This window comes from Leuciscus leuciscus (assembly GCF_965113295.1).
Source record: "Leuciscus leuciscus genome assembly, chromosome: 19".
In the NCBI taxonomy this organism is placed as follows: Eukaryota; Metazoa; Chordata; class Actinopteri; order Cypriniformes; family Leuciscidae; genus Leuciscus; species Leuciscus leuciscus.
This window is the reverse complement of record NC_138743.1, coordinates 11,658,438-11,678,581: the sequence shown is the minus strand read 5'-3', so window position 1 is coordinate 11,678,581 and position 20,144 is coordinate 11,658,438. Positions and strand designations below refer to the sequence as shown.

The following is a 20,144-nucleotide window of genomic DNA, read 5'->3' as shown; positions in this document are numbered from 1 at the left end:
CACTATACCGAACAGTAGAGTAACCAGAGTAGTATAGAAGTTAAAGCAGAAATGTAACAGCAGAAAACGTCCATGAGATTATGCGAGAAAAAACCCCAAAACCCAATTGAAAGGGTCTTCATTGGCAGAATGGCCATCTTTGGCTGTGGATTCTTCCCAGTGTCACATAATAGTGGTTATATGCACGCAGTATCCTCACAAATGGGATTTTCAGCGGTTCCTTCTAACAGCAAGAGTTAGATCGTAGTGCTGGGTGGACAGCGCCACAGATCAAACAAGGCTTTCAGTTTGCAAGCCCTTTCACAGCAGATTTACGATTCCCCTGCAAGGAGCCATTGATTATGTGTACTGCTTGCAGGAATGAGCTGTCACTTCAGACTGTGCCTGATATGGAGTCATCTGACTGTCACGCTCAATCCGGTTGAGATATGTTGCCTATCATGGCGTTTACAGTAAAAAGGGACCTGTTTCAGAAGTGGTCAGACTTGTATTTTTGCTGGTTTTCCAGAACCTGTTGGTCTGAAGTGGTGCCTGGCATGGCATCCTTTTGCCACTATTATTTTGTAGTTCTAGATGATATTATGAAATCAGGTGAATTCTAGGGCTGTACTCAACCAAAGAAAATCTTGGTCGACTGAAGTCCTGAAATTTTCGACAAAAAATGACAGAAAAAAAACAAACAAAAAAAAACGTTAAATTAATTAGATGCGCACTGTGCGCAGTACTTGGTAGCCTTGTTGTCCGCCTAAATGAATTATAAATAAACATAAAAAACTAGTAGGCTATTTGCAGTGTATTAAATCGTTTTTGACCTAAATATTTTGCACTGACACTCGAGTCTGTCGGCTCTGACAGCGTTGCATCACGTGCACCTGCGCAATAGCTTATGATTTCCGAAAATAGTGCTATGTTGTCAACTAGTTATATCATCACAAGAACTGTTGAGGAATATGCAACATAATTTAGACAATTATTTTTGTCATATATTATAATAATAAGTTATAACTGTCAGACACTATCATTTCACCGTGCATGTCCTCGCACCGAGCGAGGCTGAACATGAGCTCAGCTTCGCAGCTGAGACACGAATAGACTATTAACTTAGAGCTTTTACTCTTAATAAACACAAAAGGCACGTCCACTTTAATAAAAAAAGAATATTTATTAAACAAACCAGATCAAGAGCAGAAACGAAATAGTTCATAACTGAAAAATAAAGCATCCTAGGCTCAAAACTAACACAACCAACAGTGCAATTGCGCATTAGGCTCCAAATAAAAAATACAAAAGTTAGGTTATCACACTAAAACATTGAAATATGCAAATTCTGATATGTTCATATTAGTGTTGTCACGATACCAAAATTATTGTTTCGATACCGATACCAAGTCAAGTATTGCGATTTCGATACTTTTTCGATACTTTTCCTGAAAAGGGAGAAACACTCTCAAATATCACTGCTGTGCTTTATTTTAAAACCGGGACAACATTCTAATCATATAACACACTAATAAATGAACATATGAACAGCAGATATATTAAACATTTGAACAAAATATGAAATATGAAATATAAAAAATAAATTAGAGCAATGACATTCAAGGAAAAAAAGAGATAAATTTAGCAGCATTATCTCATTTACCATAAGAAACATAAGAGCTTTATCTTGATTCTGAACTTTGAATAAAAATATGAACAGCGATTATATTAAACAATGTTTAACATATGATAAGCCTCATTGGTGATATATTTGACATGTGGGGAGAGAGTTGTGGAAGGCCTATACTTCATGTTAAACATAAATATATAGCAGCAAAGACAACAATAGGCTACAGAATAATTCGTTCTGTATTGAGAGGTGCAATATTTGAAAATCGATAATATTTTTTTAAATTACATTTATATTGTATTTATGTCAAAACTTTCAAACATCAAAATGTCATTTATTAATATGTATTCGTGTCAAAATGACATAGAAACATCTTTTCCTATTCTATTTTGCCTGGAAACGCTTCCAACAGGCTTGCGTGTCGCGTGAAAAATAGGCGTCGGTTCTATTTATAGCATACACGTTTTCCGCGCGTCTCGAGCTGCGCCCAGACGCGTGTCACGCAGGCAGTTAACATGGGAGCCGAAATAAAAACGGACACGACACGCAGACAGTGTGTCGCCGGCCTTACAAATCTGGAACGTGGTCATTCTTAGAAGTATGATACTAATAAATTAAGGAATCGTGACGTTTTTCATTTCCTATTTACTTTTGAAGTATCGGTGCACCGTGCAACAGAGCAAGGTAGGCAACGTACTTCCATATGTCACTCCTCGCGTCATCTTTTTCTACGAGTCGTGGACCACTTGTGCTCGCACATGCAGCCATCTCGCTGTAGTGTTTTGTCACATGACACTGACAGCGGCAGGTTCTTTGCTGCGTGCGTCAGGAAAAAAACACAGACGTCCATAGGGAGGCGTTTTTTCAAAAAAAAAATTTAAGTATCGATACTGATACATTTAGGTATCGTGACGTTTTTAATTTCCGAGTATCGCGATACTTTTGAAGTATCGGTACACCGTGCAACACTAGTTCATATAGCCTACTCAAAACAGACAGGGCAAGCTAACGCAGACAAGTGAGCTTACCACTTTTAGATGATATGTCATGTTTGTCGTCGAGCTGTGGAAAACTGTTGCTTGCAAACTTTGCATTCGACCTTTTTCCTGTTATCAATTTTAACAAAATGCTGCCACACTGTCGATTTCTTTGTTGTTGACATGTTAGAAGAGGACTGACTATTAAACGCTCTCACAATTAAATAAATAATATTCAGCATCAAACCTTATATAGTTATCGCTCTCTCTTGGGTTGGGCTAATCCAAAAAAGGTGAAAACAAGGGGGGTGTTCTGAAGACAGACTGTTACAGTGAAACAAGGGTACTCTGAAAACACCCCCATTAGCAGTTAGTGCTTTCCACCTGATGAAATGAGCGCGCCTCAGCGCGGCAAAACTGATGAAATAAACGCGGCAAAACTGATGAAATGAACGCGGCAAAAAATCGACCAATCAGAATTTTGGTCGAACCAGAACGTATCGACCAATTAATCGACTAATCGACTGGGACAGTACAGCCCTAGTGAATTCAACAATCAAAACTACCATTACCAACTTTTTCTGTTGTTTACTCCATTGGATGACTTAACTTTATTGTCCTGCTTTGTGTTTAGTTAGTAGAATGGTTCCTTCAAGCTTGACTGTGGGCTGACCTGTGACTACCCTGTTTTGCAGGTGTGCAAATGCTCAAAATGAGTGCTGCAGGAGAAAATGCCCTTGACCCCAACACCCCAGAGTCACGGAAGAGGAAGGGCTCTCCATGTGATACCTCTGGTCCCAGGTGAAGTATGAGATCATATTTCTTTCAGTTCACATTACTAGTGAGTATTTTATAAGATCTTAGCAATTATGTTATTCATGTAATACAATGCTATACATGCAGGCTGCTGACAATGGCGTCAAGGTGTGTCTGAGGAAGTGCAGCAAATGTTGAATAGGAGAAAAGGGTCTACTTTAACAATTGTGTTTGTTTAAAGTGTAAAAAAAAAAAAATTATGTTTATTTGTATGTTCTTTTTAGTTTTATTAAAGACCCCCCCCCCCCAGTGTTATAAAGGTCAGTGTGATGGGGAATGTGATCAGGACATAGCCCAGACTGGATTCAAACCCCAGTCCCTGTAAACACAACAGCTCTGTCATGAGCGATGCATGATAGGTCCAACAGTGGGTTGTTTTTAGGTGTAACATAGCTGGCCAGCGAGTTTTTTTGTTGTTATTGTTGTTGAAGGTATCCTTGTGTTAGGGTTGGTTGGAGGAGAACAGGTCTTTCTGGCTGAGTGATACTCTTCCATAGGGCCTTGGTGGGGCTGATGTAACTGCCTGTTTCTACAGCAACCCCACACAGCGCCCTGACCTGTGTATGCAGCGCGCCTGCGCACTACCTTCGCAAGCCGCTGACCTACTTTCTTTGCTGTCTTCTCCCACACACACATGGTATCATGCGCTCACACTTGAAAGTCATTCGCACGTACATTCACTCAGAAGCAGCACAACCTCAAACAGAAAAGCACTTTCCTCCATCCTTGCATACATACGCCAGCCATTGGTCATTCTGGAGCAAGGGAGAGCTGATTGTTAGTCCCTTTAAGATTTGTGTATTGAAATGAGCATGAATTAATTACTAATTTCTACTAAGCAGATGATCCATGTTATTTTGATTTGTTATGAACCAGGCAGATGTATGTTTGTTTGTTTATTCTTAATTATTTATTTCCCTGGCCTAGATGACTGAGCCAAAATGAGTGGCTTACTGCGCTTAAACGGTCAAATACACACAAAATGATGTCGAAATACCCGTCTTAGCGAGAATTCAGTTAAAGGGGTCATATAATGCCATTTTCGTACAAGCTAATATGATTCTTTAGGTTCTAATTTAAAAGTTTGTAATATACTTTAATTAAAAATTCTCATTAGTATTGTAAAAAAATACTAATTTTACCTGGTCAAAAACAGCTCTGTTTTCAGCACGCTGTTTGAGTGCATGTGTCTTTAAATGATAATGAGCTTTGCTCACCCCGCCCCTCTGTTCTGTGCGGACACCGTTTGTAATAATAACACAATAACCATAACGCGTTGTTCATTATAAACGTGGGATTATGAATTATATTGAGAACGTCGTACATAGAAAACATGCCGTAATGTACCCTGAGTGTAAACAGCCGCATTCATCGTGAAGCGTGCAAGCGATTTGCAAAGATTAATATAAATATTAATATAAAGGTTAATAAAACGTTACACTCACTTCAGTTCTCCTGGAGGTGCAGCAGGAACACGAATAGTTGGTAACGATCCTTTTTTCAGGAGCAGCTTCTTAGCAAAACCAGCTTTATACTGACCTCGTTTATAAAGCAGTCTGGTGTGTGAAATGATTCGCACAAACATGAAAGCATTGACGTTGATCGTGAGTAATATTCCCTTCGAAAAAAAACTCAGCCACTGCGTCTTCAGCGGTTCGGATTTAGGAACATCAATATGACTGCTGTGAAAAATACGCACAAAAATAACCTTTGTCTCTTTTATGCATAGTTTGCTATAGTAGTCTGTTATATATATTTTTTTAACTTAATAGGTCAGGATAAAACTGAACTAATATGTGGTGTTATGTCTGTCATGAAGCTGCTGTGACACTGTAATTTCCTGTTAAAGGATCAATAAAGAACCTACCTACCTACCTACCTGTGTTCGTTATTACACCCAAGAACAGAACACCGCCATTCTGCTCATAGACAGACAGTGCTCCAGCTATCAACAATGACCGCGCCGGTCCGCGCGGGCTATGATTGACAGCTCGCTCACGAGCAAGGGCGGGTCTGTGTTGAAACCAGTGGCGGAGCCAGAGGGGGGTCCACTGGCCGCCCCTGACATGCGATTGGCCACCCCGGGTGCCACCCCAAAATTTTATTTGCTACTGGCAGTTGCTGATGCTGATTTAAAAAAATAAATAATAATTACGTTCGCCGGCAGCGCGGCGCGCGCGCAGTTTTCAAACGGACGAGCAGAGGACGAGAGATGGTTGCAAGATACCGAACTTAACCGAAAAAGAAAACATCATATTTGAAGTACGTTTTTAAGGTTTAGCATCAGGGTGGTTTTCTCCGAATAGCCTACATTAGGCCTAATACACGCATATACAGTACCTTGCCGGGTGTACGTTACAGTATACAAATGTTCTAACTGTTAGCTAACGTGAGGATAGGAGATCAAAACGCAGGCACAGAAGAGCAGAAACAAGCGATATCATAATGCGATCACTATAGGACTATGAAGCTTTATGGGTGTAGGGTGTTGATGGACTCGATCTACTGTGTTTTGATCATCATTATGAATCTGATCTAGATGTAGTCTTTGATAAAAATGCGATTTTCTCAGCTTTTTGCTCATGTTGCTTTTTATGAAACTGTAAAAAAAAAGTGTTGATAAAAAAAGACGCACGAAGCTAGAATAAAACATTATTTTTTTGTTTTAAAGCACAGGGTCTGTTCTTTCTTTTGGTATGTTCAGATATTCATACAACAAAATATTCTGGGGTGCCATGAAATTGTGAAATTGACCAAAAACACCATTTTATTTTATACTGGCGAGAAAGAGTTAAGATAAAAATGTTGGTAATTGGATGATGATTAGAATATGAATATGATTGGAATCATATTTTAAATTTGTCATATTTTTGAACAGGGTCAATTAAACATGAAAAGAAAGGGAGAGATATCAGAGTTATTTTTAAATAAGCACAAACATAGTCCAGTCATTTTATGAAAAAAGGTTGAACAAATTGCAACAGAAGCAAACTCAAATAATTTTGTATCCTCATTATGTTCTGAGTAAGGAAAAAAAAAGTCCCGAAGAATCCCATTAGGGGAAAGTTTCGAAAACTGTTTCTGGGGATTCACTTTTTATTTTACCTACCTTTTGTCTTCTGCATTCTCCTTACCATTGTCTCCTGTTCTTCCCTCAGACTCGTCCCCCAGAAACAGTCCCACGGACCCAGCCCCAAACCCTTTCTCTTAATAATTAATAAAGGCTGGTTTCTAAAGGACTTCTTCCTGCCTCTATGTATTAATGCTCATGGGTAGTCTAAATGGGTTCCATTCAGACCTTAACATTTAGTCTTTTACTGTTATATGTCAACAAGATTCAACAAGACATGTTCACCTGGCTAGACCCAATGTTTAGATCTGTTGTGGTATTTATGCTAATTAGCACATACATAATTAGATTATGCATCGTTTGTCCATGTTAACAAACAATTTAAAAAAAACTTGGAATACATTTTTTGTTTGTCTTGATGTAAGTAATCAACTCAGTAATTTTCATGGTGATATCTAAAGGTTAAAATGTTTACCCCATTCACGTGTGAGAAAGAATGAATAGGCGTATGAATAGGCTATATTTGGGTCTTTTTCTAAACTTTCCCCTAATGGGATTCTTCTGGACCTTTTTTTTCCCTTACTCAGGACATATTGAGGATACAAAATCAGTTGAGTTTGCTTCTGTTGCAATCTGTTCAAGGTTGACCCCCATTTTGTCTTAAAATGACTGGACTAACAGGCTGATCAGGTGCAAACAGACCCCAGCCCTTACATCACCACTGGCTAGTCAGAGTCAGTGTGGTCAGACTTCAGAACCAGCAACAGGTCAGAGCATCTACCAGACACAGGCAGTCAATCACATACCCAATTCAGGAATTTAAGTTGAGATGATTTTGCCAGATTAAAAGGATAGTTCACCCAAAAATGAACACAAAAAAAGAATTGTAAATTAAATAATTATAATTAGAAAGAATTATTATAAATTATTATAAAGAAAGAATTATGTTGTATTAAATCTAGGATAAGGATAAGATTTTATATTGATGGGCAATAATTAAAAAATAATAATTCAAGGACATGTCTGCTTGATGCCTGCTATATCAAATAAAAAAAACAGACACATGCGGTATCTTATCTCCTTGGTGCTTGGTTGCATATTCTGCAAATATTTTGGATGTTCAACACTTATAGACACAAACAGAGTGACCCAATTCCTTCCACAAGCTTTTCCACTGTGTGTGTGTGTGTGTATTGTGTACCCCCGAAAGTAGCAGTGGCCACCCCCTGGCCACCCCATGTATAAAACTCTAGTTCCGCCACTGGTTGAAACGCTCCTGTCAATCAGCAATTGTGGGAGGGGCGTCGATTTTGTGACGTCACAATATCGAACAGCTTGATTTGAGATGGGGGGGGAAACGTATAAGAAGATTTTTTTTTAAAAACACTGGATGGATTTCTATCATTTTATGATGGTTGTGTACAGGCACTGCCAACACACATTTCAGTACAATCAACTTGTAAAAGTGCATGTACCATTATATGACCACTTTAAAGAAAGTCAGTTTTGGAACCTAATTATTTGTGAAAGATAATGAAAGTTGTGTAACAGTATATTGAATCCATGCATAAACTCTTAAAGTGACAGCAGTCTACTATTCCTGCTGTTGTCTGTCATGTTAATCAAAAAACAAAAGAGAAAGAATTATATAAATCTCTAGAATTATATAAATATATAATAAAAATAAATAAATAAATGCTTGTTACTATATGTTATTTTGATGTTATTATTCAGAGTTAAGGCCCCGATATAGTCACGCCTGTTCTTTTTCGTTCTTCGCTTTGTTTGAAATGTGCGATTGAAGCAGCGGTATACTGTTAGGGAACATCCCGATGACGCCTACACTGCTAAGAGCGACATTTAAATGAATATGTAAATGTCTGCTGCGCTTTCCTCTCAAAAAGGCAGAGCCTCAGAGCACACCCATCTATTATGTAATCTCCACGGACCAATGGTAGTTCGAAGGTGTTTATCAGCCACAGCGAGCTTTTTTGGGAAGTTCGCTTAGATGAGCTGTTTCGAACTCCTGAAACGAACACAAAATAAACTTCGTTTTAGCCAGATTTTTTTCCCAAAATGTCACCCAAGTCCGTTCTTTGAATCTGCTTAAAGCATATTGGGTATTTTATGTATTTAAAATTTACATATACACTACCGCTCAAAAGTTTAAATGTATTTGAAAAAAAGTCTTGCATTTATTTAATCAAAAATACAGTAAAAACTAATATTGTGAAATTGTTTTACAATTTAAAACAACTGCTTTCATTTATTTTAAAATGTAATTTATTCTTGTGTTGGTGAATTTTCAGCAGCCATTACTCCAGTCTTCAGTGTCGCATGATTCTACAGAAATCCTTCTAATATGCTAATTTGGTGCTCAAGAAACATTTCTTATTATCATCAATGTTGAAAACAGTTGTGCTGAAGAATAAACAGTGGCCACTGAAACTCTCTAATTCTGCATCTTTAGAATCCGTGAATTTTTGTGAAATTGATTTCAGTTGCTTTTAAAACAGTGCACGCAATTATAGGACTCTTGTTTTTGACTGGATGATAAATAGGCTCAGATCTGAAGCCTTTGCATTCCATTGATATCTAACATTACTTCACCATAGCCCCCTGACCATCTGTCTCTCTGTCCTATTCAGCCTCTCTCTCTTTCCGTTTCTCAGCTTGATAACCCATGTGCAGCATAAGCCTTTGAGGAATGCCTTCTAGTGCAAGCACTGTATACACCCCAACCCTTATTAGCTCTACAATGATACGTCTGTGTAAAAGTGTGTGTTTTAGCCTCGCTCTGGTTCCAGGCCACCCACAGTTTGTCCTTGAGTGCACCTATAGTCTCCTCTCGCCCAGCATTCTTCCTTTTAACTGCAGAATCCTCTGCTTCTATCAGGTGGCAGAACGCTGAGACCGCTAAAGACAGGGTTCAGGGCTGTTTGTGATCATAGTGTTCTCTGAGCATCATGAATTATTCAGTCCCCAAGTCCTTGCAGAATGCCCACTTAGTCTCTGTGCCAAACTTTACCACTTCAAGGCTTTGTCTTAAAAACATCATAACATAGACCAGCAGCAGATTGGCTTTTTCTTTTGTTTATTTTTCCCCCCTTTAAGTGCTGTTGGTTGTTCATGTGCCAGCAGAGGAAGGGATAGCTGATTGTTAGACTCTTTAAAGCTGCAGTCCGTAACTTTTGGCGCTGTAGTGGTTAATAAACAGAACTGCATGCGTCTTGAGGAAGAACATTCTGTAGCCGGAGCTACTTCTTTGTTTATGTCTATGACAAGTCATGTAGGTACTGGGCTTCTCCGCAGCGGTACGACACGAACCAGTCTAAAATAGCCCGAATATATTTTATTTTTAATTTACTGTATAGATGTATCCCCCTCACCCCCATATTAATTATATATTTAATATATAAATAAATATGAACAAATTATTATAATAGTCATTTTAATTGTATAGAAAATATTATTAAAATATTGAATATTTACATTTTAAATATACTTAAACATGCCTAATTGACTCTATTGTTAAAAAATTTGGGGTTGGTAAGATTTAAAAAAAATTTTTTTAAACATTGCTCACCAAGGCAGCATTTAAAAAAAAAAAAAAAAAAAAGTGATATTATGAAATATTATCATTTATTATATTGAAAAAAACATTAATATATTTTTTTGTAATAATGCAAGTAACTTTTAATCATTTTAATGCATCATTGCTGAATAAAAGTATAAAAAAATCCTACTGACCCTAAACTTAATACTGTATTTTGTAATAGATAATATTTTATGTACATTTAATATTTCATTGTTTTCGTTTACATTGTAAGGTACAGTGCTTTAGACTTTAATCTTTCAAGTGAGTGCTAAAAAATTTACAATTCTCTTTTTTTGTTCATGTTTGTGTGCACATATGGTAGTGTGGAGAAGCGACGGCGGGAGCTGGAATGCCGCTACATTGACGAACTGGCTGAGTTATTATCGGCCAACATGAGCGATATTGCCAGCTTGAACGTGAAGCCGGAAAAATGCCACATCTTAAAGAGCACCGTGGACCAGATCCAGCAGATCAAACGGCGCGAGCAGGGTGAGTAGCCAGTGTCCGTGCTTTTCCTTTGGGGCTGTGTGTGGGCTGCGTACAAGTTTTTCCATTCACTTCACAGTACAGACAGGAAATTGACACTGGAGACGATTTGATAGTACAGTTGACTGCAACCATTTTCGTCAGGTTTTTTCCTGCGTTCAAAATATTTTGGCTGCCGCCAAAATGAATCTTTGTCCCGCCAAAATGAATCTTTGTCCCGCCAAAGATTTATTTGAACATTTCATGTGCCGTTCTGCAGTACTGGTACCCGCTGATAGCTGTCTGCTTTAAAACATTCCCCTTCAGTGTTGAGCTTTGTAGCCGATCACAGACATATCTGTTGCGAGCGGGAACACAATGGCCAATCAGAGTTTTTGTTCAGTGCGAGTTCTGCACGCTCACAAATCCTTTCATTATAACCACCCAGACAGCAACATAGTGTCGACCCAGATCCGTCCCACATTTGGTACACGTGGAAACCACACGTACCAGAAGTGGGCCGGATCTGGGGACGATACTGTTGCTGTCTGGGCAGCAAAAGATAAACACATTGTCAATAAGGCTATGCTCAGATTGCAGGGGAAATGTAGGCCGAATCCTTCTTTTTTTTCTTTTTTTTTCTCACATGTGACTCAGATCCGTTTTTCTCATAACAATATGAACAGCAAAAACCACATGAAATCTGATCTTTTCAATTCCGATTTGGGCCACTTTCATATGTGGAACTAAATCCGATGCAGGTCAGATGTACAAAAAAATCGGATCTGAGCGATAAATCGGAATTGAGCAATAAATCGGAATTGAGCACTAAGGTAAGCACCAAGAAATATTTTTATTTATTGTCTGTATTGGGATCACAGTTCACATGTGTTGGGTCCATTTTACTATGTGTGGATGAATGTGTTTGTCCGCCATCACCGAAGACCATTGTTGACCCAGGAAAAACCCTGTATAGTGCATATAGCACTTGATGTTTGGTTTGTTGACATACCTAATCTGATTAGAACTTGTGTTCCTTCAGTCGTCTTAAAGACGTAAAGAATAAACTGAAATGTGAAACACAAGGTTTTTATCTGGTTGTGGACTGGCTGTAAATCATAGTGGTGAGATATTTTTGGGGGGCCCAGAGGATGTTATTATTTGCTTGCCTTTTTGGTTTGTTTTAATCAGTAACTGGTCAGAGCTCTCAGACAAAGCCATAAAATGAAGAGAACACATATTATGTCCAAGACACACTCAGTGGTAAAGTAAATTTGTGAAGTTCTGCTGGGATGTTGACTTCTGTATACTGTTCAAAAGTTTGAGGTCAGTAATGTTTGTTTGTTTGTTTTTGTTTATTAAGAAATTATGGCTTTTATTATGCAAAGATGCATAAAATTGATTGAAAGTACAGTAAAACATTTATAATGTTACAAAATGCTGTTCTTTTGAACTTCTATTTCTCCAAAAATCCAAAAATGTTCTCTGTTTCCACAATTAAAATATTAAGCAGCACAACTGTTTTCACGTTGATAATAAGAAATGTTACTTGAGCACCAAATCAGCATATTTTTATAGCACTTTATACAATACAGATCGTTTCAATTCAGCATTACAGGGTTAAACGGCAAAATAATGATTCAATAAAATGAAAAGAAAATAGTGCCATTGTTCAACTGAAGTCATTTCAGTGCTGATTCAATACCATTGTAAAGATCATCAATTATTAAATTAGTTCAATTCGGCTATAAAGCAACTCTTCAGCAAACACTGATGTCATTGTTCAGCTCCATTCAGTTCTCATCAAATAGTGTTAGTGTAGTCAGATCAATGATATTGTTGAATATTAAGTGTAAATAAAATCATTATCATCGTCATAGGAACTTGCATGGGCAATTTTGTAGCAATCATAGAAGATTCACATAATAAAGAAAATAACAGGTTTGTAATTACAAGGGTGAATAAATGATAACAAATTTTGGCTTAACTCTTCCTTTAAGCCAGACATTTGGGATTTTTGGTCAGTCTAGTGTTGACCAATCATTAGGGGATGTTAGCGCTTGTCAAAGCTAGATGTCTGTGTTATGTTTAAAGTCAGATCTGCAGTGATGCATTTTGATTTTTAAGACTGGTTGCTTAAGATTAGTCCACTTGGTATGTAAATAATTATTTCTGGAAATATGTATTTATCAATGCCACAAAGCATGCAGGACTAAATGAAAGATTGACTGTGTATTTCAGCACATATTTAGTTATTGTAATATGCGCTGTTTTTATTGCATCATTAATAAATTATAATAAACTATAAAAAATAAATCATTGTCTTGCTATATAAAGCAAGCATAAAGCATAAGCTATATAAAATATAATACACTTGGACTAGTTGGTCTGCCTATCAATAGACACAAGTTTCAAACTAATTTACCAAAACTGGCTTAGTTCTTAAAGAAAGAGTCTGGTTTGTTTAATGACAAGCCCTCTCAATGGTTAAATATTTTCTAAGAACTACTGATGAGACCTTAAGTTGAGTAAAGTCCTTGTGACCCAAGCTCATTTCCTTATCATTGATCGTATTATTTGTTTGGAGATTATTTATGGTTGACCTTAAAGCAATATAGCATTAATTTTATTGTCTTAGCCAGTACTTGAAACTTGCCAATATTTTGCTTCAAGAAATGATTTGGATTGTTGTTGTTGTCGTTGTTGTTATTCTCCAATGAGAGGCACCTTGAAAACTTTAAAGTAAATTGAAATGGAACAAAGCATGTCAGCTAGCTCCAAATCACCCCGTTATCTCACACTTGGAAGTAATTCAGAACATGCACCCGGTCATTCTTCATTTCGGCAGCGGTAAACATGTCATCTCATGATTTGCAGGCCTTAAAAAAGGGTTTTGTTGGCATGGCAAACTAAGGAGCCCCTGGAATAGTGAATATCATTTATGCAAAGAGGTCACGAGAGGATGTTTATCCGAAGATCTAAAAATTAATCAATGTCAGAAGGTTGTGGGGTCTGCATATTAGGTGGGAAGGCACTGGCTAGCACAAACATTTTAAGCTGTCTCTGGTTTCTTTGCAGGACTGTAATGTATACACCATAATCCTTTAAAATGGCACTTGACAGATAGTTGCTGGAACCGCTCTGCTATATCTGGCGCATATGTGCTGTAGGAGGAAATCATTATTATTATTATCATCTGAAGCAGTGGGAAATGGGTTAAATTGTGTTGCATAGGTGAGCTTTGAAAGATGTTTTGCTTAAGCAAGAAGTTTAATCAGTTTCTATGACTATAAATGAAGAAAGATGTGTGACCACCTTTGGGAGGCCAGGGTAATACAGCACTTTTTCACATTAGCATAATTTCGAACAGTGATGTGCACAGATGATTACAGCATGCCATGTTTCATGTATTTCAGGTAGATTTATTAAAGAGAAGCATTTGTAAACCTGTTGTCACAGACTCTTAAAGGCAGGGTAGGTGATTTGTTCCAGAAATATTTTTTGTTAAGCCAGTTGAAAGTCATCACACGTCATAGTTTTATGCTATGCACTGCACAGTAACAGACCTCAGTTACCAAGCACCGCAACCTAAACAGCAGCCACCTTTTACTGTTCCTCCTGAACCAAAACAATGCGCTTATGCTGCGTTCATGCCATAACTACCGTAATTTGTAAGACATGGAAACCCGTGACGTTATACTCAGAGCGGCTCGTTACTCGAATTTATGCGTTTCAATGGCAACACTATCAATGGCGGAATTATCTGCAACAGTCAGGTGATACAGGTCAGTGGTCTTTAAGTTGTTTATGTTTATTATTATTGTAATTTTGTGTGCTTTGAGATATGAGGTAGTTTAACGCCATCTCTCGTGACGCTTTAGTTTTCTCCTTTCTGTAAGCCTTCCTGTGTTTTGGAGGAAGTGTGGCTTTAGAGATGCTCTGAAGGGAGGGGATCTTATGCTTTCAAAGCTAGCTTGCTATTGCTAGCCTCTACAAAAATGACCTGCCTTACCTTTAAATGTCTCCCTTATTTCAATATTCATGATATTGGTTAATTTTATATCACCCACAAAATTATTTATTTGGTGAATATTCTATATAATGCATAGCCGTAACATCTGGTATTCAGTATTAATTGCTCTTTGAACTGATACTTGGGCTTTAGCATAAAATATGATTTAAAAGCTGATGAGGTTCACTTTAACAACCTAGGTTTTTTGTTCTTGTCATCCTTCAATAGGGTCAGCTCACTCATGAGCTTGCTTTAGTTCTACAGTTTGTCACCCAGAGTGCTGGCCCTCTCTGTTTTCATTCAGAGCTCTCAGCCTGAGGGAGAGGGGGGGCCGCAGGGGCGTGCGAGAGAACAGCCAATGGCGATGCTGCCCTGTCCCCTGACCTTGTGCAAGAGAGGGCCTCTCGTAGACCTCAGCTTCCCCTCTCTTCCTGCGAGAAAGAGAAACAGGAACTTGCCGCCCCTCCCATCCCTGGCTTAGGGTGTTGTTAATGTTGTCAGACAAGAACACACTTTCACCTCTTAAGCTTAACCTTTCAGATGGGTTCAATCATCAACCTTTAAAAACATGTTTACCTGGAATGTCACCTGAAGGTCTCTTGGTACACTTTTAGGGCTGGAAGGTATGACATACGATACCTCGCAATGGTAGAAGTGTGTCTGTTTATACCGTGGTAAATATATTTTTGTGACTGGACTACTTTACCTAAACTTTAAGTGGAAGGGATGACGAAAGCTGCAGCAGGGTGTGTATTGGAGGCTATTTTTCCATTGATTTTCCAGCAAAAAAATAAGTATATCATGATTCAGTCTGTCACCATGACATAAAACTACTCATACCAAAATTTCAATCAAACACCCACCTCTTATTCTGACCATCAAGGATCTATGCATTCAGCTTAAATTCAGAACTACATCAGTAAATTCTTCTGGTCTGTCATGGAAATATTTGCGACTTCAAATTTTTTAGACTACTTCAGATCGATCCTGTCTGTGTGTGGGTATGAAAAAGTTTCCACACTATTGAAGTGTTTTCCAGATATGAATGAGGACACTAGGATCAAATGTCACTATTAGTTGGATGAAGGGCACATCAAAGACATTTTTCAAATTTCAGCCATGCTCTCATACAGCACAGCACACTTCATTAACATTCCTGCCCCTCAACAAATGCACTTAAAAAAAAAAAATCTAAATCCGATTAAATTTGAAACCTGAGAAATTAAGTCAGAGCACAATTCGCATGGCAAAGGTCATGAAAACCAGCAGCCATTAGCTTTGTTTGCTCTCTGTTCAGTTGAATGCCTGGGTGAAATTACTTGAAGTATTATTCAGCTCATTTTAAGGACTGCATGATGAAATTTGTTCACTTTGCCATTCTTATTTAAATTGACTTCAATCTGTGTCAATTCAGGATGTCACGATCCGATTCTAGAATGATTCTCGATCCTTCACAATTGTGATTTTTGTTTAATTACATTAACTCCATTTAAATATATTTCATGATGCAGAAGAACCTTGATTGGTTGTAAGATGGTGCAAAATAAAACTTAAGCCTTTTTTGTGCTTGGCTGTTAAATGCATCTCAACTCTAAAAAAATTTTGTTGTAATTGATCCAGAATCGTTTGAGAAGGAATTGCGATACTCGACTAGATTATAAGTGGTGTCATGATCTTAAGGTGTTGTAGGTGTTTGTTGATTATTGATATGTAGTTGCTAAGGTGTTTTCAGTGTTTTTTTAGCATGTTGCTATGTGGCATGTGCCTGCTAGGGTGTTCTAGGTGGTCGCTCATTGATCCAGGCCAAAAGAGCACTACTCAAAGTTTCTGTCTTCTTCAGGTTTTTAGATATGGCTCGGATCCGTCCCTCAATGTAAAGGTGCGATCACATTTACTGCCGTTCTCCGTATTTTCACAGACAGAGTAGTTTCAATAGGAATTTGTGCCAATTTTGCGACAGGATTTGCGATTTAAACCAACAGGAAACTGCTTGGTTCGAAAGAGACTTCAATGTGCGCTTTGCTTCGTTCATCTCTAAACTATTAGCAATCAACAAATGACCTTTTTTGTCGCATCATTTCACTGAAATTTTACTAATGTAACTAGGATTTTTTTTAATTGTGTTTTATTGTCCACCATATGAGAAGTCTGATTGCTTAGAAAATCAGTAGCACAACTCTTCTTTAAAACCCGAAAGATTTGTGTATCGTTAATTTTAAGGCCAATTCACACCACGTCGACAATCACCAGATTATAGTACATTCCTTCTCAGTCGCAATGTGTTGGCCAAACTTTTGTCTAACAACCCAAAACACCTGTTACTCTCCCACCATACTGACTTCAATTTTACCTAGCGTGTTTTTTAGGATTGTAGTTGACTTTGAAAGATTTGCTGTGTTAGTTGTTTTATGTTTCTAGTGTTTTTGTATACTTTGTATGTACTGTATGTGTGGTATAGTACTGCTGCCTGTCTTGGCCAGGACACTCTTGTAAAAGAGATTTTTAATCTCAATGAGTCTCTTCCTGGTTAAATAAAGGTTTAATAAAAAAAAAAAAAAACTCTTGCGTTGCAGAGTTCAGATCGAAACAAACCAGATTGATGTCGTCGCTGAGTTGAGCGCTCTGCAGAAGTTCCTCGGCGAGAGCTACATTGCTATTATGTGTGTAAATACGGCGCTCAAGCTCTGATCTAAATTTAACCTTTCCTTCAAGAAATCTTCACTTAGAATGCAGCCCAAAACAAACAGTCTCGTCCTCTCTTCTCTCCAGCTGCTGGACCGAGTCGAGTTCTCAAACGGTCCTTCAGACGCTTTGATCTCGAGAGGAGAAAGAAGGTTAAGTAGTTTGGCAGTAGAATAATTATTGACACTTTCTATCAGCTCTTTGAGTCTAACTGGGATGGGAGTGACCGAATTGTGACTCTTTGGTCTCAAGCGTTTCTCAAGAGTGCTCTCTGCACTTACTGCTGCTGGCTCCCCTCCAAAAGTATCACTTTGCTCACATTAGTCTAAGAGAAGCTTCCGCTGCGTGGCTTTCTTCCACCCAGTCCAGGAGAGGAAGGAGGACAATAGTGAAATGATGCACGTTTCTTTGTGTGTGAATAAAAGGCGCTAACACACAAAAAAAAGCTCTGACAGATAGGGATGCATAAGATTTGTTTGGAGGGTGTGGATTATGTATGTACACCACAAACTAAAACCTGCTGGCCTTACACCAGGGACCAAAATTCGAGGCCACAAAACTGTGTGAATGTGCATTTCACCGTACCAACAGAAAGTGCATATAAATCCAAACTACCATTCAAAAGTTTAGTGTTGTGAGTTTTTTGTTTATAAATCTTTTTTTTTCTTTTTTTTTCTATAATGCTGCATTTATTTGATCAAAAATACAGTAATAAAGAAATGTTTTTGTGTGAATTATTTTGTACAAATTTTTTTAAACTTTTCTATTTTAACTCATTTTTATGTCATTTATTCATGTGACGTCAAAGCGAAAATTTCAGCAGTCAGTGTCACATGATCATTCAGAAATCATTCTAATATGCTGATTTGGTGCTCAAGAAACATTTTTACTATCAATGTTGAAAACAGTTGTGCTGCTTAATATTTTTGTGGAAACTGTGATGCATATTTTTTTTAGGATTCAACAATTGTGCCTTTTTTTTTTTTTGGGAAGACCATGATGAATTTTTTGTTGTAAAATTATAAATGTCTTTACTGCAACTTTTGATTAATTTACTGCATCCTAACTGAATAAAAGTGTTTGCGTATTTCTTTCAAAAACAAAAAACTTTTGAATGGTAATGTACTTACCAGGGATTTGAAATTTCTTTGTGTGCCCACAGAGAAAGCAGCTCTGATGTCTCCAGATGATGAGGTGCAAAAGAGTGACATATCGTCCAGCAGTCAGGGCATGGTGGAGAAGGAAGCCCTTGGGCCACTCCTTTTGGAGGTATGTTGAACTTTTCCGACTGTCTATCTGTAGAAAAGACTGATGTCTGAGTATTGCCGTAGACCTGTATTTGTTTTCATATAAGCCTGGCCCATTTCCTATGGTTGGGAATATGGCACTTTAGTGCAACATGCATCTTATTTGTGTCCTCTATCTCTATTCTCTGCCCGCTCCACCAGGCCCTGGATGGCTTCTTTTTCGTTGCGAACCGCGAGGGACGCATTGTGTTTGTGTCTGAAAATGTCACCAGTTATCTGGGTTATAGTCAGGAAGAGCTGATGACCTCCAGTGTCTACAGCATCCTTCATGTGGGAGATCACAATGAGTTTGTGCGCAACCTGCTACCCAAAAGCCTTGGTGAGTACCTCGGTGAGGACGGAAACAGTAAGAGCAGAATGATAGATAAAGGCCCCAATATACTCACGGCAAAGTTCTTTTCTTCGCATAGGTGTAAAAAGAAGCTTACAACGGCTGATTTTGCCACTGCCCAAACGTTATCATGCGACAGAAAGCTTGAGCTCCAGACTCTCTTGAACATGCACAGGACCATTTGCCTGAGGCTATGAATTGATTTGTTCATGATGTATACAAAAATAAAAGTAGGATTTCAGTAAAATAAAGATTGAGACTTTAGTTTTTCAAAGAAAGAGTTTGTTTGTTATATATATATATATATATATATATATATATATATATATATATATATATATATATATATATTTTTTTTTTTATATATATATATATCATTTATTTTTAGGTAACTGGTATCAGTCTCAGACAGGTTTGTTAAATAGTTTGCCAGGTCTTTTGGGGTTAATGGAAAACCTGCTTAAAGAGGTTGTTCGGCATTATTAAGCAAGTCACAGTTCTCACGCAATACGGGGATGAAGAAAGATCTTTCTGAAGAGCAAATGTTTTATAAAAGACATAAAAACAACTCGTATTTTGCGAAAACTGAATAGAGATTGAACTATGGCGTTATTTTTTAGTCAAAAGTTATGATCGTGTAAGACATGCTCACGAGCACATGATGTTATTTCACACGCGCAAAAATGAACCTTCAGCTGGCATGATAAAAGTACTCGCGCACAAATTCAACAACCGAGAGGTGTACAGCAGGGTTTCCGCGGGGTTGTAAAAGGTAGTAAATTAAATTATGCCAAATTAAGGCCAGTAAAAAGTAGTAAACGTCATCTGATGAGGTAGTACATTTTCGAAGCCCCATCTAACTGGGTCTATATCATGGGTGTCCAAACTTCGGCCCGCGGGCCAACTGTTTTTATTGGCCCGCAGCCAGGGTCCGAAATTAACACCCGCCAAGCGCCAAGTGCGGTTAGATTTTCCGTTTGGCGAGTAAATCTCAAAAGGCTATCCGCTACACTGGCGGGTGAATGTTCATCATACCAAAATAGTAATAAAAAAATATTACAATTGCCTTTTGTAATGTTATGATGCCTGGAAATTAGTTAAAATCTCGCGCATGCAAACCGTGTAGCGAGCGCACGGCAGAGAGGGAGAGACCTTGCGTGTGTGTGTCTCTCTCTCTCTCTCTCTCTCTCTCTCTCTCTCTCTCTCTCTCTCTCTCTCTCTCTCTCTCTCTCTCATGCAGTGGTGACGCGTTCATATAAACGGCACCTAAACGCTGT

The 20,144-nt window shown here is 38.0% G+C and overlaps 1 protein-coding gene across 4 annotated transcripts in view; it reads left to right on the top strand.

Moving 5' to 3' along the window:
- The window catches only part of ncoa1 (nuclear receptor coactivator 1), a 77,509-nt gene that overhangs the window by 28,599 nt on the left and 28,766 nt on the right, over nucleotides 1–20,144 (top strand). For 3 of the 4 annotated variants that reach the window (XM_082148163.1, XM_082148164.1, XM_082148165.1), the window contains 4 exons: nucleotides 3,282–3,387; nucleotides 10,393–10,559; nucleotides 18,392–18,498; nucleotides 18,678–18,855. In XM_082148163.1, the coding sequence (XP_082004289.1) occupies nucleotides 3,290–3,387; nucleotides 10,393–10,559; nucleotides 18,392–18,498; nucleotides 18,678–18,855 (550 nt within the window). In that variant the 5' untranslated portion in view covers nucleotides 3,282–3,289. Of the gene's footprint in view, nucleotides 1–27; nucleotides 592–3,281; nucleotides 3,388–10,392; nucleotides 10,560–18,391; nucleotides 18,499–18,677; nucleotides 18,856–20,144 lie in introns of all 4 variants that reach the window. The other variant, XM_082148162.1, reaches the window with a different exon arrangement.